A 24,718-nucleotide genomic window follows, 5' to 3' on the forward strand; every position below is an offset into this window, starting at 1 on the left:
GCCTGCCCGCCCCGCCCTGGGGGTTTGGGCCAATGGGGGAGCGGAGAACCCGGTGGCTTCGTCCAATGAGCGCTCGGGAAGGAGGGGAAAGGGGAGGGGGGGAAAGGGGAGGGGCTTGCTGGGGAAAGGAGTCCCCGCCCTGCCGCTGAGGCGCATGCGCGGTGCCGCGCCCGAGCGCTGCAGCCCCGCCCCGCCTCAGGAAGGGGGCGGGGCCTCGCCGGAGGGACACGCCCCGCCGAGGGGGTGTGGCTTAAGGGAGAACTTAATCCCCCCCCCCCAGGGCCTAATTACCTCCCTTAGGGCCTAATTACCCCCCCTCGGGGCCTAATTACCCCCCCCCGGGGCCTAATTAGCCCCCCAGCACTTAATTACCCCCCCTCAGGGCCTAATTACCCCCCTCTGGGGCCTAATTACCCCTCCTTGGGGTCTAATTACCCCCCCTCAGGGCCTAATTAACCCCCCTCAGGGCCTCATTAACCCCCCATGGCACTTAATTCCCCCCCCAGGGCCCAATTCCCCCCCCCCGTCCTAATTACCCCCCCCAGCACTTAATTAACCCCCCTCAGGGCCTAATTAACCCCCTCCGGGGCCTAATTACCCCTCCTTGGGGCCTAATTACCCCTCCTCGGGGCCTAATTACCCCTCCTCGGGGCCTAATTACCCCCCCCCAGCACCTAATTACACCCCTCGGGGCCTAGTTAGCCCCCACCAGCGCCTCATTAGCCCCCCCCCCCGGGGCCTCATTAGCCCCCCAGCACCTAATTACCCCCCCTCAGGACCTAATTACCCCCCCCCGGGGCCTAATTACCCCCCCATGGGGCCTCATTAGCCCCCCAGCACTTAATTACCCCCACTCGGGGCCTAATTACCCCCCCTCAGGACCTAATTACCCCCCCCGGGGCCTAATTACCCCCCCTGGGGCCTAATTACCCCCCCTCAGGACCTAATTACCCCCCCCTCGGGGCCTAATTACCCCCCCCGGGGCCTAATTACCCCCCCTTAAGGACCTAATTACCCCCACCCCGGCACTTAATTACCCCCTCAACACTTAATTACCCCCCCCGGCGCCTAATTACCCCCCCCATTTGCCCCCTCCCCCCCAGCCACGAGCCAATTTTTTCCCCAGAATTTTAATAAAACCCCCATTTCTCCTCCCTCCCCCCCAAAAAACCCAAAACCACCCAAATTCACCCCAAAACCGAGAGGGGGGGAGGGGCAACAATTGCCCCCCCCCCCCCAGGATCGGGCCCCCCCGGGGGGGGTGGAGAAACGTCACTTCTGCTTGGGGGGGGGCCTGGGGAGAGAGGGGAGGGACATCTGGGTCATGTGACCTCCCCCAGTATAGACCAGTCCCTCCCAGTTCATCCCAGTGCCACCTCCGGAGCCTCCCCACACCCTCCCCACTGTGGTTCCGCCCAGTCTATCCCAGTCCCCTCCCAGTATATCCCAGTCTGGCCCCTCCCAGTCCCTTCCTACCCCCTCCCAGTCCATTCCAGTCTCCTCCCAGTCCATCCCAGTGCCCTCCCAGTCCATCCCATTCCTTCCCAGTCCATCCCAGTCCCCTCAAATCCCCTCCCAGTCCATCCCATTCCTTCCCAGTCCATCCCAGTCCCCTCAAATCCCCTCCCAGTCCATCCCAGTCCCCCCAAATCCCCTCCCAGTCCATCCCATTCCTTCCCAGTCCATCCCAGTCCCCTCAAATCCCCTCCCAGTCCATCCCAGTCCCCTCAAATCCCCTCCCAGTCCATCCCATTCCTTCCCAGTCCATCCCAGTCCCCTCAAATCCCCTCCCAGTCCATCCCATTCCTTCCCAGGCCCCTCCCAGTCTGTCCCAGTCCCCTCCCAGCCCTTTCTATCCCCTCCCAGTCCCTTCCTACCCCCTCCCAGTCCATCCCATTCCTTCCCAGGCCATCCCAGTCCCCTCAAATTCCCTCCCAGTCCATCCCATTCTTTCCCAGGCCCCTCCCAGTCTGTCCCAGTCCCTCCCAGTTCCCTCCCATCCCTTTCTATTCCCTCCCAGTCCATCCCATCCCCTCCCAGTCCCCAAATCCCCTCCCTATATAACCCAGTCCCCTCCCAGTCCATCCCATCCCCTCCCAGTCCCTTCCCAGTATATCCCAGTCCCCTCCCGGTCTATCCCACTCCCCTCAAATCCCCTCCCAGTCTGTCCCAGTCCCCTCCCACCCCTTTCTATCCCCTCCCAGTCCCCTCCTAACCCCTCCCAGTCCATCCCAGTCCCTTCCCAGTCCATCCCAGTCCCTTCCTAACCCCTCCCAGACCCTCCTACCCCCTCCCAGTCCCCTCCCAGTCCATCCCAGTCCCCTCCCAGTCCCTTCCTAACCCATCCTAGTCCATCCCAGTCCCCTCCCAGTCCCTTCTTAACCCCTCCCAGTCCATCCCAGTCCCCTCCTAACCCCTCCCAGTCCCTTCCTAACCCCTCCCAGTCCATCCCAGTCCATTCCCAGTCCATCCCAGTCCCTACCTAACCCCTCCCAGTCCATCCCAGTCCCTTCCTAACCCATCCTAGTCCATCCCAGTCCCCTCCCAGTCCCTTCCTAACCCCTCCCAGTCCATCCCAGTCCCCTCCTAACCCCTCCCAGTCCCTTCCCAGTCCATCCCAGTCCCTTCCTAACCCCTCCCAGTCCCTTCCTAACCCCTCCCAGTCCATCCCAGTCCCCTCCTAACCCCTCCCAGTCCCTTCCTACCCCCTCCCAGTCCGTCCCAGTCCCCTCCCAGTCCATCCCAGTCCCTTCCTAACCCATCCCAGTCCCTCCCAGTCCCCTCCCAGTCCCTTCCTAACCCCTCCCAGTCCATCCCAGTGCCCTCCTAACCCCTCCCAGTCCCTTCCTAACCCCTCCCAGTCCATCCCAGTCCCCTCCCAGTCCATCCCAGTCCATCCGAATCCCTCCCAGTCCCCTCCCAGTCCGTCCCAGTCCCCTCCCAGTCCGTCCCAGTCCCCTCCCAGTCGCACCGGTAGACCCCGACGACGACGGCGTGGTCCCTCTCGTAGGGCTCGAGCGTGAGCTGCTCCTGCGGCTTCATCTGCTCGCCCGTCATCTTCCTCACCTCCCCGGCGAAGACGGCCTCGGGCGCCGCCGTCGAGTCGATGCAGTTCGCCTGCGGGCGTGGGCGGGGCCGGGCGTGGGGGGGGAGGAGCCACGCGCCACGCCCACCGGGCGGGCGGAGTCACGGAGCAGCCAATGAGGCCGCCCGGCATCGCCCCGGGGGGGGGGGATTAGGGGGCGGAGAGAAGGGGAAGGGGTGGTTGGCCCCGCCCACCAACACCGCGGGGGGTGGAGTCTGAGGTGTAGGGGAGGGGCCAACAAGCTGGGGGGCGGGGTCAGAGAGAGAGGGGAGGGGCCAATGGGTCCTTAACTGGTTACAGCGGGCCCTTACTGGTCCCCAGTGCCCTGTTACTGGTCCTTACTGGTTCTCACTGCCCTGTTACTGGTCCTTACCAGTCCCCGGCACCCTGGTTACTGGTCCTTACTGGTTCTCACTGCCCTGTTACTGGTGCTCACTGGTCCCCAGTGCCCCGTTGCTGGTTCCCAATGCCCCATTACTGGTCCTTACTGGTCCCCAGTGCCCTGTTACTGGTCCTTACTGGTTCTCACTGCCCTGTTACTGGTCCTTACCAGTCCCCGGCACCCTGGTTACTGGTCCTTACTGGTTCTCACTGCCCTGTTACTGGTGCTCACTGGTCCCCAGTGCCCCGTTGCTGGTTCCCAATGCCCCATTACTGGTCCTTACTGGTCCCCAGTGCCCTGTTACTGGTCCTTACTGGTTCTCACTGCCCTGTTACTGGTCCTTACCAGTCCCCGGCACCCTGGTTACTGGTCCTTACTGGTTCTCACTGCCCTGTTACTGGTGCTCACTGGTCCCCAGTGCCCCGTTGCTGGTTCCCAATGCCCCATTACTGGTCCTTACTGGTCCCCAGTGCCCTGTTACTGGTCCTTACTGGTTCTCACTGCCCTGTTACTGGTCCTTACCAGTCCCCGGCACCCTGGTTACTGGTCCTTACTGGTTCTCACTGCCCTGTTACTGGTGCTCACTGGTCCCCAGTGCCCCGTTGCTGGTTCCCAATGCCCCATTACTGGTCCTTACTGGTCCCCAGTGCCCTGTTACTGGTCCTTACTGGTTCTCACTGCCCTGTTACTGGTCCTTACCAGTCCCCGGCACCCTGGTTACTGGTCCTTACTGGTTCACAGTGCCCTGTTACTGGTCCTTACTGGTCCCCAGTGCCCCGTTGCTGGTTCCCAATGCCCCATTACTGGTCCTTACTGGTTCCGAGTGCCCCATTACTGGTCCTTACTGGTCCCCAGTGCCCTGCTACTGGTTCCCAATGCCCCATTACTGGTCCTTACTGGTCCCCAGTGCCCCGTTACTGGTCCTTACCGGCCCCCAGCGCCCCGGTTACTGGCCCTTACTGGTTCTCACTGCCCTGTTACTGGTCCTTACTGGTTCTCACTGCCCTGTTACTGGTCCTTACCAGTCCCCGGCACCCTGGTTACTGGTCCTTACTGGTTCACAGTGCCCTGTTACCGGTCCTTAGTGGTTCTCACTGCCCCGTTGCTGGTTCCCAATGCCCCATTACTGGTCCTTACTGGTTCTCACTGCCCCATTACTGGTCCTTACTGGTCCCCAGTGCCCCGTTACTGGTTCCCAATGCCCCATTACTGGTCCTTACTGGTTCTGAGTGCCCCATTACTGGTCCTTACTGGTCCCCAGTGCCCCATTACTGGTCCTTACTGGCCCCCAGCGCCCCGGTTACTGGCCCTTAGTGGTTCTCACTGCCCTGTTACTGGTCCTTACTGGTTCTCACTGCCCTGTTACTGATCCTTACCAGTCCCCGGCACCCAGGTTACTGGTCCTTACTGGTTCTCACTGCCCTGTTACTGGTCCTTAGTGGTTCTCACTGCCCTGTTACTGGTGCTCACTGGTCCCCAGTGCCCCGTTGCTGGTTCCCAATGCCCCATTACTGGTCCTTACTGGTCCCCAGTGCCCTGTTACTGGTTCCCAATGCCCCATTACTGGTCCTTACCGGTTCTGAGTGCCCCGTTACTGGTCCTTACCAGTCCCCAGCGCCCCGGTTACTGGTCCTTACTGGTTCTCACTGCCCTGTTACTGGTGCTCATTGGTCCCCAGTGCCCCGTTGCTGGTTCCCAATGCCCCATTACTGGTCCTTACTGGTTCTCACTGCCCTGTTACTGGTCCTTACCAGTCCCCGGCACCCTGGTTACTGGTTCTTACCAGTCCCCGGCACCCTGGTTACTGGTTCTTAGTGGTTCTCACTGCCCTGTTACTGGTCCTCACTGGTTCTCACTGCCCTGTTACTGGTGCTCACTGGTCCCCAGTGCCCCGTTGCTGGTTCCCAATGCCCCATTACTGGTCCCCAGTGCCCTGTTACTGGTTCCCAATGCCCCATTACTGGTCCTTACTGGTCCCCAGTGCCCTGTTACTGGTTCCCAATGCCCCATTACTGGTCCTTACCAGTTCTGAGTGCCCCATTACTGGTCCTTACCGGCCCCCAGCGCCCCGGTTACTGGTCCTTAGTGGTTCTCACTGCCCTGTTGCTGGTCCTTACTGGTTCTCACTGCCCTGTTACTGGTGCTCATTGGTCCCCAGTGCCCCGTTGCTGGTTCCCAATGCCCCATTACTGGTCCTTACTGGTTCTCACTGCCCTGTTACTGGTCCTTACCAGTCCCCGGCACCCTGGTTACTGGTTCTTACCAGTCCCCGGCACCCTGGTTACTGGTTCTTAGTGGTTCTCACTGCCCTGTTACTGGTCCTCACTGGTTCTCACTGCCCTGTTACTGGTGCTCACTGGTCCCCAGTGCCCCGTTGCTGGTTCCCAATGCCCCATTACTGGTCCCCAGTGCCCTGTTACTGGTTCCCAATGCCCCATTACTGGTCCTTACTGGTCCCCAGTGCCCTGTTACTGGTTCCCAATGCCCCATTACTGGTCCTTACCAGTTCTGAGTGCCCCATTACTGGTCCTTACCGGCCCCCAGCGCCCCGGTTACTGGTCCTTAGTGGTTCTCACTGCCCTGTTGCTGGTCCTTACTGGTTCTCACTGCCCTGTTGCTGGTCCTTACCAGTCCCCAGCACCCTGGTTACTGGTCCTTACTGGTGCTCACTGGTCCCCAGTGCCCCGTTGCTGGTTCCCAATGCCCCATTACTTGTCCTTACCGGTTCTGAGTGCCCCATTACTGGTCCTTACTGGTCCCCAGTGCCCCGGTTACTGGTCCTTAGTGGTTCTCACTGCCCTGTTGCTGGTCCTTACTGGTTCTCACTGCCCTGTTGCTGGTCCTTACCAGTCCCCAGCACCCTGGTTACTGGTCCTTACTGGTGCTCACTGGTCCCCAGTGCCCCGTTGCTGGTTCCCAATGCCCCATTACTTGTCCTTACCGGTTCTGAGTGCCCCATTACTGGTCCTTACTGGTCCCCAGTGCCCCATTACTGGTCCTTACCGGCCCCCAGCGCCCCATTACTGGTCCTTACCGGCCCCCAGCGCCCCATTACTGGTCCTTACCGGCCCCCAGCGCCCCGGTTACTGGTCCTTAGTGGTTCTCACTGCCCTGTTGCTGGTCCTTACTGGTTCTCACTGCCCTGTTACTGGTCCTTACCAGTCCCCAGCACCCTGGTTACTGGTCCTTACTGGTGCTCACTGGTCCCCAGTGCCCCGTTGCTGGTTCCCAATGCCCCATTACTTGTCCTTACCGGCCCCCAGCGCCCCATTACTGGTCCTTACTGGTCCCCAGTGCCCCATTACTGGTCCTTACCGGCCCCCAGCGCCCCAGTTACTGGTCCTTAGTGGTTCTCACTGCCCTGTTGCTGGTCCTTACTGGTTCTCACTGCCCTGTTACTGGTGCTCGCTGGTCCCCAGTGCCCTGTTGCTGGTTCCCAATGCCCCATTACTGGTCCTTACTGGTTCTGAGTGCCCCATTACTGGTCCTTACTGGTCCCCAGTGCCCTGTTACTGGTTCCCAATGCCCCATTACTGGTCCTTACCGGCCCCCAGCGCCCCGGTTACCAGTCCTTACTGGCTCCCAGTAGCCCGGTTACCGGTCCTTACTGGCTCCCAGTAGCCCGGTTACCGGTCCTCACTGGTTCTCAGTGCCCTGTTACTGGTCCTTACTGGTCCCTGGTGCCCGGTTACCGGTCCTTACTGGTCCCCGGTGCCCCTCTTACTGGTCTTTACTGGTTCCCACTGCCCCCTTACTCATCCTTACCTCCCCCCAGCGCCCCACTACTGCTCCATACGAGCTCCCAGTGCCCCATTCCTGGTCCTTACTGGTTCCCAGCACCCCCTACTGGTGGCTACTGGTGGCTACTGGTGGGGGGGGCTCGTTACCTTGATGGAGATGACGAAGTGGCCGCCGTTCCGCAGGAAGTTGTGGGCGTTGAGGGCGACGATGCGGGTCTGGTCCGGCTGCGCCACGTCGGCGAAGATCACGTCCACCATGCCTGGGGTGGGGGGCACCCCAAAATTTAGGGCACCCCAAAATTTAGGGCACCCCAAAATCTCCCTGACCCCCCCAGGGCACCCCAAAATGTCCCCAGCCACCCCAAAACCTCTCTCGAGTGACCTCAGATGACTCTGGAACCCCCAAAATTCTACCCTCCACGACCCAGCACTCCAAAATCTGCTCCTAGACCACCCTGAGCACCCCAAATTCTTCTCGAGCACCCCAAAACCCAACACAGCACCCAAGAGCACCCAAAAACCTCTCTGAGATACCTTGAGGTGCCTCCAGACCTTCTCCCCAACCCCAAAACCATCCTGAGCACCCCAAAATCTTCTCCAAGACCACCCTGAGCACCCCAAATTCTTCTCCTAGACCACCCTGAGCACCCCAAAATCTTCCCTAGCACCCCAAAGCCCAACACAGAACCCAAGAGCACCCCAAAAAACATCTGACATAGCTTGAGGTGCCTCCAGACCTTCTCCCCAACCCCAAAATCACCCTGAGCACCCCAAAGTCTTCTCCAAGACCACCCTGAGCACCCCAAACTCTTCTCCTAGACCACCCTGAGCACCCCAAATTCTTCCCTAGCACCCCAAAATCACCCCAAGACCCAACACAGCACCCCAAAACACCCAAGAGCACCCCAAAAAACCTCTTTGAGATACTTTGAGGTGCCTCCAGACCTTCTCCCCAACCCCAAAATCACCCTGAGCACCCCAAAGTCTTCTCCAAGACCACCCTGAGCACCCCAAATTCTTCTCCTAGACCACCCTGACACCCCAAAATCTTCTCGAGCACCCCAAAGCCCAACACAGCACCCAAGAGCACCCCAAAAAACCTCTTTGAGATACTTTGAGGTGCCTCCAGACCTTCTCCCCAACCCCAAAATCACCCTGAGCACCCCAAAGTCTTCTCCAAGACCACCCTGAGCACCCCAAATTCTTCTCCTAGACCACCCTGAGCACCCCAAAATCTTCCCTAGCACCCCAAAGCCCAACACAGCACCCAAGAGCACCCCAAAAAACCTCTTTGAGATACTTTGAGGTGCCTCCAGACCTTCTCCCCAACCCCAAAACCACTCTGAGCACCCCAAAGTCTTCTCCAAGACCACCCTGAGCACCCCACATTCTTCCCTAGCACCCCAAAGCCCAACACAGCACCCAAGAGCACCCCAAAAAACATCTGACATACCTTGAGGTGCCTCCAGACCTTCTCCCCAACCCCAAAACCACCCTGAGCACCCCAAAATCTTCTCCAAGACCACCCTGAGCACCCCAAATTCTTCCCCTAGACCAGCCTGAGACCCCAAATTCTTCTCTAGAACCCCAAAATCACCTTGAGACCCACAGCACCCCAAGACACTCAAGTGCACCCCAAAAACCTCTTTGAGATACTTTGAGGTGCCTCCAGACCTTCTCCCCAACCCCAAAACCACCCTGAGCACCCCAAAGTCTTCTCCAAGACCACCCTGAGCACCCCAAATTCTTCCCTAGCACCCCAAAGCCCAACACAGCACCCAAGAGCACCCCAAAAAACATCTGACATACCTTGAGGTGCCTCCAGACCTTCTCCCCAACCCCAAAATCACCCTGAGCACCCCAAAGTCTTCTCCAAGACCACCCTGAGCACCCCAAACTCTTCTCCTAGACCACCCTGAGCACCCCAAATTCTTCCCTAGCACCCCAAAATCACCCCAAGACCCAACACAGCACCCCAAAACACCCAAGAGCACCCCAAAAAACCTCTTTGAGATACTTTGAGGTGCCTCCAGACCTTCTCCCCAACCCCAAAACCACCCTGAGCACCCCAAAATCTTCTCCAAGACCACCCTGAGCACCCCAAATTCTTCTCCTAGACCACCCTGAGCACCCCAAATTCTTCCCTAGCACCCCAAAGCCCAACACAGCACCCAAGAGCACCCCAAAAAACCTCTTTGAGATACTTTGAGGTGCCTCCAGACCTTCTCCCCAACCCCAAAACCACCCTGAGCACCCCAAAATCTTCTCCAAGACCACCCTAAGCACCCCAAATTCTTCTCCTAGACCAGCCTGAGCACCCCAAATTCTTCTCTAGAACCCCAAAATCACCTTGAGACCCACAGCACCCCAAGACACTCAAGTGCACCCCAAAAACCTCTTTGAGATACTTTGAGGTGCCTCCAGACCTTCTCCCCATCCCCAAAATCACCCTGAGCACCCCAAAATCTTCTCCAAAACCACCCTGAGCACCCCAAATCCATCTTCTCCAAGACCATCCTGACACCCCAAATTCTTCTCGAGCACCCCAAAGCCCAACACAGCACCCAAGAGCACCCCAAAAAACCTCTTTGAGATACTTTGAGGTGCCTCCAGACCTTCTCCCCAACCCCAAAACCACCCTGAGCACCCCAAAGTCTTCTCCAAGACCACCCTGAGCACCCCAAATTCTTCCCTAGCACCCCAAAGCCCAACACAGCACCCAAGAGCACCCCAAAAAACATCTGAGATACCTTGAGGTGCCTCCAGACCTTCTCCCCAACCCCAAAATCACCCTGAGCACCCCAAAGTCTTCTCCAAGACCACCCTGAGCACCCCAAACTCTTCTCCTAGACCACCCTGACACCCCAAATTCTCCCCCAGCACCCCAAACCCCACCCTCGGGACCCCCCCGTCTCACCGATGAGCATGCGGTACTTGTGGGGGTGCCGGGCGTCCTCGATGACGGGGATGACGTTGGTGCGTTTTTTGGCGACGTTGATGAGGTCACGGCCCGAGCGATGCGAGAATTCCACGGCGTAAACCAAACCCTCCTGGGGACGGGGACAGGGAGGTCACCCCACCCGCCGGGGGGGACACCTCTGGGGACATGGTGCCACCACCCATGGGGACATCCCTGGTGTCCCCAAGGTGGAGAACATCTCCGGGGACATGAAGCCACCACCCGTGGGGACATTCGTGGTGTCCCAAAGATGGAGAACGCCTCCATGGATGAGGAGCCACCACCCGTGGGGACATTCCTGGTGTCCCCAAGGTGGAGAACATCTCCAGGAACATGGAGCCACCATCCATGGGGACATTCCTGGTGTCCCCAAGGTGGAGAACATCTCCGGGGACATGAAGCCACCACCTGTGGGGACATTCCTGGTGTCCCAAAGATGGAGAACGCCTCCATGGATGAGGAGCCACCACCCGTGGGGACATTCCTGGTGTCCCCAAGATGGACAACACCTCCAGGGACATGGAGCCACCACCCGTGGGGACATTCCTGGTGTCACCAGGATGGAGAACATCTCCAGGGACATGGAGCCACCACCTGTGGGGACATTCCTGGTGTCCCCAAGATGGACAACACCTCCAGGGACACGGAGCCACCACCCGTGGGGACATTCCTGGTGTCACCAGGATGGAGAACATCTCCAGGGACATGGTGCCACCACCCATGGGGACATCCCTGGTGTCCCCAAGGTGGAGAACATCTCCAGAGACATGGTGCCACCACCTGTGGGGACATTCCTGGTGTCCTGAAGATGGAGAACACCTCCAGGGACATGGAGCCACCGCCCGTGGGGACATTCCTGGTGTCCCCAAGGTGGAGAACATCTCCAGAGACATGGAGCCACCACCCATGGGGACATTCCTGGTGTCCCCAAGGTGGAGAACATCTCCAGGAACATGGAGCCACCATCCATGGGGACATTCCTGGTGTCCCCAAGGTGGAGAACATCTCCGGGGACATGAAGCCACCACCCGTGGGGACATTCGTGGTGTCCCAAAGATGGAGAACGCCTCCATGGATGAGGAGCCACCACCCGTGGGGACATTCCTGGTGTCCCCAAGATGCAGAACATCTCCAGGGACATGGAGCCACCACCCGTGCGGACATTCCTGGTGTCCCCAAGATGGACAACACCTCCAGGGACATGGAGCCACCACCCGTGGGGACATTCCTGGTGTCACCAGGATGGAGAACATCTCCAGGGACACGGAGCCACCACCCATGGGGACATTCCTGGTGTCCCCAAGATGGAAAATATCTCCAGGGACATGGAGCCACCACACATGGGGACATTCTTGGTGTCCACAAGATGGACAACAGCTCCACAGACATGGAGCCACCACCCGTGGGGACATTCCTGGTGTCCCCAAGATGGAAAATATCTCCAGGGACATGGAGCCACCACCCACGGGGACATCTCTGGTGTCCCCAAGGTTGAGGATGCCTCCATGGATGAAGAGCCAGCACCCGTGGGGACATTCCTGGTGTCCCCAAGGTGGAGAACATCTCCAGGGACATGGAGCCACCACCCACGGGGACATCCCTGGTGTCCCCAAGGTGGACAATACCTCCAGAGACATGGAGCCACCACCTGTGGGGACATTCCTGGTGTCCCCAAGGGGGAGAACATCTCCAGGGACATGGAGCCACCACCCGTGGGGACATTCCTGGTGTCCCCAAGGTGGACAATACCTCCAGAGACATGGAGCCACCACCTGTGGGGACATTCCTGGTGTCCCCAAGGGGGAGAACATCTCCAGGGACATGGAGCCACCACCCGTGGGGACATTCCTGGTGTCCCCAAGATGGAGAACACCTCCAGGGACATGGAGCCACCACCTGTGGGGACATCCCTTGTGTCCCCAAGGGGGAGAACATCTCCAGGGACATGGGGCCACCACCCACGGGGACATTCCTGGTGTCCCCAAGATAGGAAATATCTCCAGGGACATGGAGCCTCCACCCATGGGGACATCTCTGGTGTCCCCAAGGTTGAGGATGCTTCCATGGATGAAGAGCTGCCACCCGTGGGGACATCCCTGGTGTCCCCAAGGTAGAGAACATCTCTGGGGACATGAAGCCACCACCCGTGGGGACATTCCTGGTGTCCCCAAGGTGGAGAACACCTCCAGGGACATGGAGCCACCACCCCTGGGGATGACGTCCCCTCCTCCCGATGTCCCCAAGGGTCCGGTGTCCCCTCCCAGTGTCCCCTCCCAGTGTCCTTACTGGTCCCACGATGTCGGAGACGTGGGACACGGTCGTCCCCGAGGCAGCGCCGAGATAAAGGACCTTCGTCCCCGGGCGGATGTGGATCTGGTCGATGCCACCCAAGATGGCGGCCGCCAACTTGGAGCGGAAGGGGTTCCAGGCGCGGTATTCCACCTTGGTGTCACCGTCCTGGGGACAAGGACGTCGGTGAGATGGGACACCCACAGCCTCCCAGTGCCACCGCCCAGTCCGCCCAGTCTGGAGTCTGAGAAGCTCCCGGTGGTGCCTTCAAGCTTGGTGTCGTCATCGTGGGGACAAGGACACCAAGGGATGTGTCACTCGCTGGCTGTGACACCCCATGGACACTCACACCCTCCCAGTGACACCTCCCAGTGCTCCCAGTATGAAAATTACAAAGGTTCTGGTGATAGCCCAGTGCTCCCAGTATGGAGTCTGAGACAGCCGTGGCGATGTCCTCAACCTTGGTGTCATCATCGTGGGGACAAGTACACCAGGAGACATGTCACCCACCAGCTGTGTCACCCCATGGACACCCACACCCTCCCAGTAACGCCTCCCACTGCTCCCAGTAGGGAGTGTAAGAAGGTTCTGGTGCTCCCAGTGCTCCCAGTATGGAATCTGAGAAGGTTCTGGTGAGGTCTTCAACCTTGGTGTCACCATTATGGGGACAAGGACACCAGGAGACATGTCACCCACCGGCTGCGACACCCCATGGACACCCACACCCTCCCAGTGACACCTCCCAGTGCTCCCAGTGTGAAAATTACAAAGGTTCTGGTGATAGCCCAGTGCTCCCAGTCTGGAGTCTGAGACAGTCCTGGTGATGTCCTCAACCTTGGTGCCACCATCGTGGGGACAAGGACACCAGGAGACATGTCACCCACAGCTGTGACACGCCATGGACACCCACACCCTCCCAGTAACGCCTCCCACTGCTCCCAGTAGGGAGTGTAAGAAGGTTCTGGTGGTCCCAGTGCTCCCAGTATGGAGTCTGAGACAGCCGTGGTGATGTCCTCAACCTTGGTGTCACCATTATGGGGACAAGGACACCAGGAGACATGTCACCCACTGGCTGCGACACCCCATGGACACCCACACTCTCCCAGTAACACCTCCCACTGCTCCCAGTATGAAAATTAGAAAGGTGTTGGTATCCCAGTGCTCCCAGTATGGAATCTGAGAAGGTTCTGGTGATGTTCTCAACCTTGGTGCCACCATTGTGGGGACAAGGACACCAGGAGACATGTCACCCACTGGCTGCGACACCCCATGGACACCCACCCTCTCCCAGTAACGCCTCCCACTGCTCCCAGCATGAAAATTACAAAGGTCCCGGTGATATCCCAGTGCTCCCAGTATGGAGCCCGAGAAGATCCTGATGGTCTCCTCCACCTCTCCCAATCGCCCCAGTCCCCTCCCAATCACCCCCAGTCCCTCGTGTCCCCTCCCAGTCCCCCCCAGTCCCCTCCCCCTTTTCCCTCCCCCCCTCCCAGTCCCTCCCAGTCGCTCCCAGTCCCTCCCAGTACCTCCACGGAGATCCTCTTCTCCCCGTAGACCGACTCCCCCGGGACCAGGTTGCGGGTGACCAGCGCGTCCTCCTTCCCCCGGCAGATGAACACCCCTGGGGGGGCGGGGGGGCATCAGGGACCCCCAACTGCCCCAGAGACCCCCCCAACTGCCCCAGAGACCCCCCAAACCTGCCCCACAGACCCCCCCAAACCTGCCCCCCCACCCTGCCCCACAGACCCCCAAAACTTGCCCCAGAGACCCCCCAACTGCCCCACAGACCCCCCAAACCTGCCCCCCCACCCTGCCCCATAGACCCCCCAACTGCCCCACAGACCCCCCAAACCTGCCCCCCCACCCTGCCCCATAGACCCCCCAACTGCCCCACAGACCCCCCAAACCTGCCCCCCCACCCTGCCCCATAGACCCCCCAACTGCCCCACAGACCCCCAAAACCTGCCCCACAGACCCCCCAAACTTGCCCCATATGCCCCCCAACTGCCCCAGAGACCCCCCCCAAACCTGCCCCAGAGACCCCCCCCAAACCTGCCCCCCCACCCTGCCCCACAGACCCCCCAACTGCCCCACAGACCCCCCAAACTTGCCCCACACGCCCCCCAACTGCCCCAGAGACCCCCCAAACCTGCCCCACAGACCCCCCCAACTGCCCCCCACCCTGCCCCATAGACCCCCCAACTGCCCCACAGACCCCCCAAACCTGCCCCCCACACCACCAACTACCCCACAGACCCCCAAAACTTGCCCCATAGACCCTCAACTGCCCCAGATCTCCCAACTGCCCCACAGACCCCCCCAAACCTGCCCCACAGACCCCCCCAAACTACCCCACAGACCCCCCAAATCTGCCCCACAGACCCCCCAAATCCCCCTCAACTGCCCCCCAAACCTGCCCCCAGACCCCCAAACCTGCCCACAGACCCCCAACCTGCTCCACAGACCCCCCAAAGCCCCCTAAACTCCCCCCCAACTGCCCCAGACCCCCCAAACCTGCCCCACAGACCCCCACATACCCCTCAACTGCCCCCAAACCTGCCCCAGACCCCCCAACCTGCCCCACAGACCCTCAACTGCCCCACAGACCCCCCAAACTGCCCCCCAACTGCCCCCAGACCCCCCAAACCTGCCCCACAGACCCCCCAAACCTGCCCCACAGACCCCCCAAACCCCCCTAAACTCCCCCCCAACTGCCCCCAGACCCCCCAAATCCCCCTCAACTGCCCCCCAAACCTGCCCCCAGACCCCCCAAACCTGCCCCACAGACCCTCAACTGCCCCACAGACCCCCCAAACTGCCCCCCAACTGCCCCCAGACCCCCAAACCTGCCCCAGACCCCCCAAATCCCCCTCAACTGCCCCCCAAACCTGCCCCCAGACCCCCCAACCTGCCCCACAGACCCCCCAACCTGCCCCCCAACCCCCAAACCTGCCCCAGACCCCCCAAATCCCCCTCAACTGCCCCCCAAACCTGCCCCCAGACCCCCCAAACCTGCCCCACAGACCCCCAACCTGCCCCACAGACCCCCCAAACCCCCCTAAACTCCCCCCCAACTGCCCCCAGACCCCCCAAATCCCCCTCAACTGCCCCCCAAACCTGCCCCCAGACCCCCCAACCTGCCCCACAGACCCCCCAAATCCCCCTCAACTGCCCCCAAACCTGCCCCACAGACCCCCCAACCTGCCCCACAGACCCCCCAAACTGCCCCCCAACTGCCCCCAGACCCCCCAAATCCCCCTCAACTGCCCCCAAACCTGCCCCACAGACCCTCAACTGCCCCACAGACCCCCCAAACTGCCCCCAACTGCCCCCAGACCCCCAAACCTGCCCCAGACCCCCCAAATCCCCCTCAACTGCCCCCCAAACCTGCCCCCAGACCCCCCAACCTGCCCCACAGACCCCCAACCTGCCCCACAGACCCCCCAAACCCCCCTAAACTCCCCCCCAACTGCCCCCAGACCCCCCAAACCTGCCCCACAGACCCTCAACTGCCCCCCAAACCCCCCAAACCTGCCCCGCAGACCCCCCAAATCCCCCTCAACTGCCCCCCAAACCTGCCCCCAGACCCCCAAACCTGCCCCACAGACCCCCCAAACCCCCCTAAACTCCCCCCCAACTGCCCCCAGACCCCCCAAATCCCCCTCAACTGCCCCCAAACCTGCCCCACAGACCCCCCAAACCTGCCCCACAGACCCTCAACTGCCCCACAGACCCCCAAACTGCCCCCCAACTGCCCCCAGACCCCCCAAACCTGCCCCACAGACCCCCCAAATCCCCCTCAACTGCCCCCCAAACCTGCCCCCAGACCCCCCAAACCTGCCCCACAGACCCCCAACCTGCCCCACAGACCCCCCAAACCCCCCTAAACTCCCCCCCAACTGCCCCCAGACCCCCCAAATCCCCCTCAACTGCCCCCAAACCTGCCCCCAGACCCCCCAAACCTGCCCCACAGACCCTCAACTGCCCCACAGACCCCCCAAACTGCCCCCCAACTGCCCCCAGACCCCCAAACCTGCCCCAGACCCCCCAAATCCCCCTCAACTGCCCCCCAAACCTGCCCCCAGACCCCCCAACCTGCCCCACAGACCCCCCAACCTGCCCCCCAACCCCCAAACCTGCCCCAGACCCCCCAAATCCCCCTCAACTGCCCCCCAAACCTGCCCCCAGACCCCCCAAACCTGCCCCACAGACCCCCAACCTGCCCCACAGACCCCCCAAACCCCCCTAAACTCCCCCCCAACTGCCCCCAGACCCCCCAAATCCCCCTCAACTGCCCCCCAAACCTGCCCCCAGACCCCCCAACCTGCCCCACAGACCCCCCAAATCCCCCTCAACTGCCCCCAAACCTGCCCCACAGACCCCCCAACCTGCCCCACAGACCCCCCAAACTGCCCCCCAACTGCCCCCAGACCCCCCAAATCCCCCTCAACTGCCCCCAAACCTGCCCCACAGACCCTCAACTGCCCCACAGACCCCCCAAACTGCCCCCAACTGCCCCCAGACCCCCAAACCTGCCCCAGACCCCCCAAATCCCCCTCAACTGCCCCCCAAACCTGCCCCCAGACCCCCCAACCTGCCCCACAGACCCCCAACCTGCCCCACAGACCCCCCAAACCCCCCTAAACTCCCCCCCAACTGCCCCCAGACCCCCCAAACCTGCCCCACAGACCCTCAACTGCCCCCCAAACCCCCCAAACCTGCCCCGCAGACCCCCCAAATCCCCCTCAACTGCCCCCCAAACCTGCCCCCAGACCCCCAAACCTGCCCCACAGACCCCCCAAACCCCCCTAAACTCCCCCCCAACTGCCCCCAGACCCCCCAAATCCCCCTCAACTGCCCCCAAACCTGCCCCACAGACCCTCAACTGCCCCACAGACCCCCAAACTGCCCCCCAACTGCCCCCAGACCCCCCAAACCTGCCCCACAGACCCCCCAAATCCCCCTCAACTGCCCCCCAAACCTGCCCCCAGACCCCCCAAACCTGCCCCACAGACCCCCAACCTGCCCCACAGACCCCCCAAACCCCCCTAAACTCCCCCCAACTGCCCCCAGACCCCCCAAATCCCCCTCAACTGCCCCCCAAACCTGCCCCCAGACCCCCAAACCTGCCCCACAGACCCCCCAAACCTGCCCCCCAACTGCCCCCAGACCCCCCAAACCTGCCCCACAGACCCCCCAAACCTGCCCCCCAACTGCCCCCAGACCCCCCAAACCTGCCCCACAGACCCCCCAAACCTGCCCCCCAACTGCCCCCAGACCCCCCAAACCTGCCCCACAGACCCCCCAAATCCCCCTCAACTGCCCCCCAAACCTGCCCCCAGACCCCCCAAACCTGCCCCACAGACCCCCCAAACCCCCCTAAACTCCCCCCCAACTGCCCCCAGACCCCCCAAGTCCCCCTCAACTGCCCCCAAACCTGCCCCCAGACCCCCCAAACCTGCCCCACAGACCCTCAACTGCCCCACAGACCCCCCAAACTGCCCCCCAACTGCCCCCAGACCCCCCAAACCTGCCCCACAGACCCCCCAAACCTGCCCCCCAACTGCCCCCAGACCCCCCAAACCTGCCCCACAGACCCCCCAAACCCCCCTAAACTCCCCCCCAACTGCCCCCAGACCCCCCAAATCCCCCTCAACTGCCCCCAGACCCCCCAAACCTGCCCCACAGACCCTCAACTGCCCCACAGACCCCCCAAACTGCCCCCCAACTGCCCCCAAACCCCCCAAACCTGCCCCACAGACCCTCAACTGCCCCCCAAACCCCCCAAACACCCCCCCAAATCCCCCTCAACTGCCCCCCAAACCTGCCCCCAGACCCCCCAAACCTGCCCCCAGACCCCCCAAACCTGCCCCACAGACCCTCAACTGCCCCCAGACCCCCAACTGCCCCCCACCTCCCCCCAAACCTGCCCCCCAAGTACCTTCGTGCCGATGGGGCTCCACCGTCACCTTCTTGCCCCCCTTGAAGCCGCCGCGGCCCCCCCGGCCCCCCCGGCCCCCGCGGGGGGGTCCGCCCCGCCCCCGCCCCCCAAAACCACCCCCGCGGGGGCCCCCCCGGGGCTGGAAACCACCACCTGTGGGGAGAAGGGAACTGGGCTTACTGGGAGGGACTGGGAATGCTGGGGGGGGGGCGGGGGATGGGACTGGGGGGGAACTGGGGGGCAACTGGGGGCACTGGAGGGGGAACTGGGGGTAATTGGGGGGAGCTGGGCAGGCTGGGATGGGGATTAGGGGGAACTGGGCATACTGGGAGAGGGACTGGGGATAATTGGGGGGAACTGGGCACACTGGGAGGAGGACTGGAGGAGAACTGGGCGTACTGGGAGAGAAACTGGGGGGTAATGGGGGTGAAGTGGGCATACTTGGGGGGCACTGGAGAGGAAACTGGGCATACTGGGAGGGGATCTGGGGGTTAATTGGGGGGGACTGGGCATACTGGTGAAGGGACAGGGTGTACTGGGGCACTGGAAAGGGAACTGGGCATATTGGGGGAGGAACTAGGGAGCAATTGGGGGGAACTGGGCATACTGGGGGCTCTGGAAAAGGAACTGGGCATACAGGGAAAGAAAACTGGAGGCTAATTGGGGGGAACTGGGCAGGCTGGGATGGGGACTAGGGGGAACTGGGCATACTGGGAGAGGGACTGGGGGTAATTGGGGGGAACTGGACACACTGCAGGGGGACTGGGCATACTGGAAGGAGAACTGGTGGAGAACTGGGCATACTGGGAGAGGAACTGGGGGGTAATGAGCGTGAAGTGGGCATACTTGGGGGGAGCTGGAGAGGAAACTGGGCATACTGGGAGAGGATTTGGGGATTAATTGGGGGGGACTGGGCATACTGGTGAGGGGACTGGGTGTACTGGGGGCACTGGAAAGGGAACTGGGCATACTGGGAGGGGGACTGGGGGGTAGCTGGGGGGAGCTGGGCATACTGGGGGAGGAACTAAAGGGTAATTGGGGGGAGCTGGGCATACTGGGGAGGAACTGGGCAGGCTGGGATGATGACTAGGGGGAACTGGGCATACTGGGGGTAATTGGGGGGAACTGGGGGCACTGGAGAGGGAACTGGGCATGCTGGAAGGGGGACTGGGGGTAATGGGGGTGAAGTGGGCATACTTGGGGGGCGCTGGAAAGGAAACTGGGCATACTGGGAGGGGATCTAGGGGTTAATTGGGGGGGACTGGGCAAACTGGTGAAGGGACGGGGTGTACTGGGGGCACTGGAAAGGGAACTGGGCATATTGGGGGAGGAACTAGGGAGCAATTGGGGGGAACTGGGCATACTGGGGGCTCTGGAAAAGGAACTGGGCATACAGGGAAAGAAAACTGGAGGCTAATTGGGGGGAACTGGGCAGGCTGGGATGGGGACTAGGGGGAACTGGGCATACTGGGAGAGGGACTGGGGTAATTGGGGGGAACCGGGCATACTGCGGGGGGAACTGGGCATACTGGAAGGACAACTGGGGGAGAACTGGGCATACTGGAACGGGGCATATTCAGGGGGGGACTGGAAAGGAAACTGGGCATACTGGAAGAGGAACTGGGGGCTAATTGGGGGGGAACTGGGCATACTGGGAGGAGAACAGGACATTCAGGGCATATTGGAAGAGGAACTGGGGGGAAACTGGGCATACTGGTGGGGAGACTGGGAATACTGGGGGTACTGGAGAGGGAACTGGGCATATTCCCGGGAGAACTGAAAAGGAAACTGGGCATACTGGGAGGGAGTCTGGGGGTTAACTGTGGGGAACTGGGCATACTGGGGGGGCGATCTAGGGAGTAACTGGGGGGAACTGGGCATACTGGGGGCACTGGAGAAGGAACTGGGCATACAGGGAAAGAAAACTGGAAGGTAACTGGGGGGAACTGGGCATACTGGGTAGAAACTGGGCAGGCTGGGATGGGGACTACGGGGAACTGGGCATACTGGGAGAGGGACTGGGGGGTAATTGGGGGGAACTGGGCACACTGCAGGGGGAACTGGAGGCCCTGGAGAGGGAACTGGGCATACTGGGAGAGAAACTGGGGGGTAATGGCAGGGAAGTGGGCATACTCGGGGGGGAACTGCAGAGGAAACTGGGCATACTGGGAGGGGATCTGGGGACTAACTGGGGGGGAACTGGGTATACCGGGAGGAGAACAGGACATACAGGGCATATTGGGAGGGGAACTGGGCATACTGGGAGGGGAACTGGGCATACTGGTGCACTGGAGAAGGAACTGGACATACTAGAAGAATGACTTGGGGGAACTGGGCATACTGGGAGAGAGCTTGGGGACAATCGGGGAAGAACTGGGCATACTGGGAGGAAACTTGGTGGAGACTGGGCATACTGGGGGGACTGGGGGGGAACTGGGCATACTGGGGGGAAACTGTGAGTAACTACTCATGCTGGGAGAGGGAACTGGGCATACTGGGAGAGAGCTTGGGGATAATCGGGGAAGAACTGGGCATACTGGGAGGAAACTTGGTGGGGACTGGGCATACTGGGGGGACTGGGGGGGAACTGGGCATACTGGGGGGAAACTGTGAGTAACTACTCAGGCTGGGAGAGGGAACTGGGCATACTGGGGAGGGAACTGGGCATACTAGAATAGGGACTGGGGGGAACTGGGCATACTGGGAGGGAGCTTTGGGGGTAATTGGGGAAGAACTGGGCATACTGGGAGGGAACTTGATGGGGACTGAACATACAGGGGGGAACTGGGCATACTGGGGGGGAAACTGGGTGTAACTAGTCATGCTGGGAGAGGGAACTGGGCATGCTGGGAGGGGAACTGGGCATGCTGGGAGGGGGACAGGGGGAAACTGGGCAGGCTGGAAGAGGGGAGGGGGAACTGGGGCTCCCAGTACAGGTGGGACTGGCCTTACTGGGAGCACTGGGAGGGGACAGACTCACCTCGTCCCCCCCGGAAGCCGCCGCGGCCGCCGCGCCCCCCCCGGGGGCTGAAACCTGCAGGGAGCCACCGTCAAACTGGGAGTACTGGGAGCACTGGGGCAGACTGGGACGGCTGCAGGAGGCTCCCAGTTCTCGCCCAGTAACAGCCCCCACCCTCCCCCCAGGCTCCCAGTGTTCCCAGTTTGGCCCAACCGCCCTCTGTGTCCCTCCCAGTCACCCCCTAAGTCATCCCAGTTGCTCCCCAGTCCATCCCAGTTGCCTCCCAGTATGGCTTCCTTTCTCCCAGCCACTTCTTACTCCTTTCCCAGTAAGCCCCCACTCCCATCCCAGTTTCCTCCAACTCCCCATTCCCTCCCAGTGAGCCCCTGTTCCTCCCAGTTAGCCCCTAGTGCCTCCCCAGTCAATCCCAGTACATCCCAGTCCCTCCCAGTACCTCTCAATCCATCCCAGTCCCCCCAGTCTCTCCCAGTGCCCCTCCTAGTACACCCTTGTCCATCCCAGTGACTCCCCAGTCAATCCCAGTACATCCCAGTTAACCCTAGTCCTCTCCAGTTACACTCCAGTGCCCTCCACTCCCATCCCAGAGCCCCTCCCAGTGCCCCCCAGTCAATCCCAGTCCCTCACAGTTACCCCCAGTGCCCTCCAGTCCCATCCCAGTGCCTCTCCCAGTATATCCCAGTCAATCTCAGTACATCCCAGTCCCTCCCAGTTATCCCCAGTCCCCTCCCAGTCCAACCCTAGTCCCCTCCCAGTCCAACCCTAGTCCCCTCCCAGTCCAACCCAGTTACCCCCCGTCCTCTCCAGTTACCCCCCAGCTCCCCGCAGTCCTTCCCAGTCCATCCCAGTTCCCTCCAGTCTCTCCCAGTCCCCCCAGTCAATCCCAGTCCCTCCCAGTCCAACCCAGTTACCCCCCGTCCTCTCCAGTTACCCCCCAGCTCCCCGCAGTCCTTCCCAGTCCATCCCAGTTCCCTCCAGTCTCTCCCAGTCCCCCCAGTCAATCCCAGTCCCTCCCAGTACAACCCAGTCACCCCCCGTCCTCTCCAGTTACCCCCCAGCTCCCCGCAGTCCTTCCCAGTCCATCCCAGTTCCCTCCAGTCTCTCCCAGTCCCCCCAGTCAATCCCAGTCCCTCCCAGTACAACCCAGTCACCCCCCGTCCTCTCCAGTTACCCCCCAGTTCCCCGCAGTCCTTCCCAGTCCATCCCAGTCCCCTCCAGTATATCCCAGTCCCTCCCGGTGCCCCTCCCAGTCCATTCCAGTCCCCTCCAGTTACCTCCCCAGTCCTCCCCCAGTTCCCCTAGTCCCTTCCAGTCCATCCCAGTCCCCTCCAGTCCCCCCCCAGTCAATCTCAGTCCCTCCCAGTTAATCCCAGTCTCTCCCAGTACACCCCAGTTCCCTCCAGTCCCCCCTCTCAATCCCAGTCCCTCCCCACTCAATCCCAGTCCATCCCAATCCTTCCCAGTCCACTCCAGTTACCTCCCCAGTCCTCCCCCAGTTCCCCTAGTCCCTTCCAGTCCATCCCAGTCCCTCCCCAGTCAATCTCAGTCCCTCCCAGTTACCTCTCAGTCCCTCCCAGTACACCCCAGTTCCCTCCAGTCCCCCCACTCAATCCCAGTCCCTCCCCAGTCCATCCCAGTCCACTCCAGTTACCCCCCCAGTCCTCCCCCAGTCCATCCCAGTCCTCTCCAGTCCCATCCCAGTGCCCCCAGTATATCCCAGTCCCTCTCCAGTACACCCCAGTTCCCTCCAGTCCCCCCACTCAATCCCAGTCCCTCCCCACTCAATCCCAGTCCCTCCTGGTGCCCCTCCCAGTCCATCCCAATCCTTCCCAGTCCATCCCAGTCCACTCCAGTTACCCCCCCAGTCCTCCCCCAGTCCATCCCAGTCCTCTCCAGTCCCATCCCAGTGCCCCCAGTATATCCCAGTCCCTCTCCAGTACACCCCAGTTCCCTCCAGTCCCCCCCCACTCAATCCCAGTCCCTCCTGGTGCCCCTCCCAGTCCATCCCAATCCTTCCCAGTCCATCCCAGTCCACTCCAGTTACCCCCCCAGTCCTCCCCCAGCTCCCCTAGTCCCTTCCAATCACATCCCAGTCCTCTCCAGTCACATCCCAGTCCCTCCCCAGTATACCCCAGTCCCTCCCCAGTATGCCCCAGTTCCCTCCAGTCCCCCCACTCAATCCCAGTCCCTCCCCACTCAATCCCAGTCCCTCCCCAGTCAATCCCAGTCCCTCCCAGTTACCTCTCAGTCCCCCCCAGTCTGTCCCAGTCCCCCCCAGTGCCCCTCCCAGTCCATCCCAGTCCCCTCCAGTTACCCCCCCAGCCCTCCCCCAGCTCCCCTAGTCCATCCCAGTCCCTCCCAGTTCATCCCAGTTCCCACCTGGCCTCATCCCACCGCTGCTCCACGCGGGCCCACACGCTTCGCTCCCCCGGAACCGGAAGCACTATCTACCGGCCCCGCCCCTTTCGGACACCGCGCATGCGCATCGACGCACCGACGTTACCGCCCCGCCCCAGGCCGGGCGGAAGTGCCCACGGAGGGCGGGAGCCGGAGGGGCTCCCCCGGGTCCTAGTGCCCAGCCGCTGGCCCCGAAACGGTCCTGGGGGGGATTTGGGGACAAAAATGGGGGGTTGGGGGGAACTTGGGAGGGTTTGGGGACAGAAATGGAAGTTTTGGGGGTCTCGTGGGGGATTTGAGGACAGAAATTGGGCTTTTGTGGGGTCCTGGGGGGGATTTGGGGAAAGAACTGAGGGTTTTGGGGGGTCCTCGGGGGGATTTGGGGACAGAAATGGAGGTTTTGGGGGTCCTGGGGGGGATTTGGGGACAGAAGTGGGGGTTTTGGGGGTCTCGTGGGGGATTTGAGGACAGAAATTGGGCTTTTGTGGGGTCCTGGGGGGGATTTGGGGACAGAACTGAGGGTTTTGGGGGGTCCTGGGGGGGATTTGGGGACAGAAATGGAGGTTTTGGGGGTCCTGGGGGGGATTTGGGGACAGAAGTGGGGGTTTGGGGGGAACTTGTTGGGGTTTGGGGACAGAAATGGAGGTTTTGGGGGTCCCGTGGGGGATTTGAGGACAGAAATTGGGCTTTTGTGGGGTCCTGGGGGGGATTTGGGGACAGAACTGAGGGTTTTGGGGGTCCTGGGGGGGATTTGGGGACAGAAATGGGGGTTTGGGGGGAACTTGTTGGGGTTTGGGGACAGAAATGGAGGTTTTGGGGGTCCCGTGGGGGATTTGAGGACAGAAATTGGGCTTTTGTGGGGTCCTGGGGGGGATTTGGGGAAAGAACTGGGGGTTTTGGGGGGTCCCGTGGGGGGATTTGGGGACAGAAATGGAGGTTTTGGGGGTC

General features: G+C 61.5%; 1 protein-coding gene across 1 annotated transcript; it reads right to left on the reverse strand.

The window, feature by feature from the left end:
* Positions 1 to 1,116: 1,116 nt before the first annotated feature.
* On the reverse strand, positions 1,117 to 23,777 carry FBL (fibrillarin). The gene is made up of 9 exons (XM_069774611.1): positions 23,753 to 23,777; positions 21,377 to 21,430; positions 18,397 to 18,549; positions 13,982 to 14,076; positions 12,453 to 12,623; positions 10,125 to 10,257; positions 7,355 to 7,467; positions 2,972 to 3,117; positions 1,117 to 1,294 (listed from the first exon to the last, which is right to left on the reverse strand). Exons 1-9 carry the CDS (start codon positions 23,760 to 23,762, stop codon positions 1,273 to 1,275), a joined length of 897 nt encoding a protein of 298 aa, XP_069630712.1. The 5' UTR covers positions 23,763 to 23,777; the 3' UTR covers positions 1,117 to 1,272.
* Positions 23,778 to 24,718: the final 941 nt, after the last annotated feature.

This window comes from Haliaeetus albicilla, chromosome 31 (assembly GCF_947461875.1).
Source record: "Haliaeetus albicilla chromosome 31, bHalAlb1.1, whole genome shotgun sequence".
Taxonomy (NCBI): domain Eukaryota; kingdom Metazoa; phylum Chordata; class Aves; order Accipitriformes; family Accipitridae; genus Haliaeetus; species Haliaeetus albicilla.

Bases quoted from the DNA above. Each gene is read 5' to 3' on its own strand.
- FBL (XM_069774611.1), bottom strand. The intron at 14,077-18,396 runs GTACTTGGGGGG...CCGCCCCCCCAG, and splicing joins GGAGCCCCATCGGCACGAAG to GGGTGTTCATCTGCCGGGGG. The intron at 12,624-13,981 runs GTACTGGGAGGG...CCTTGTCCCCAG, and splicing joins AGAAGAGGATCTCCGTGGAG to GACGGTGACACCAAGGTGGA.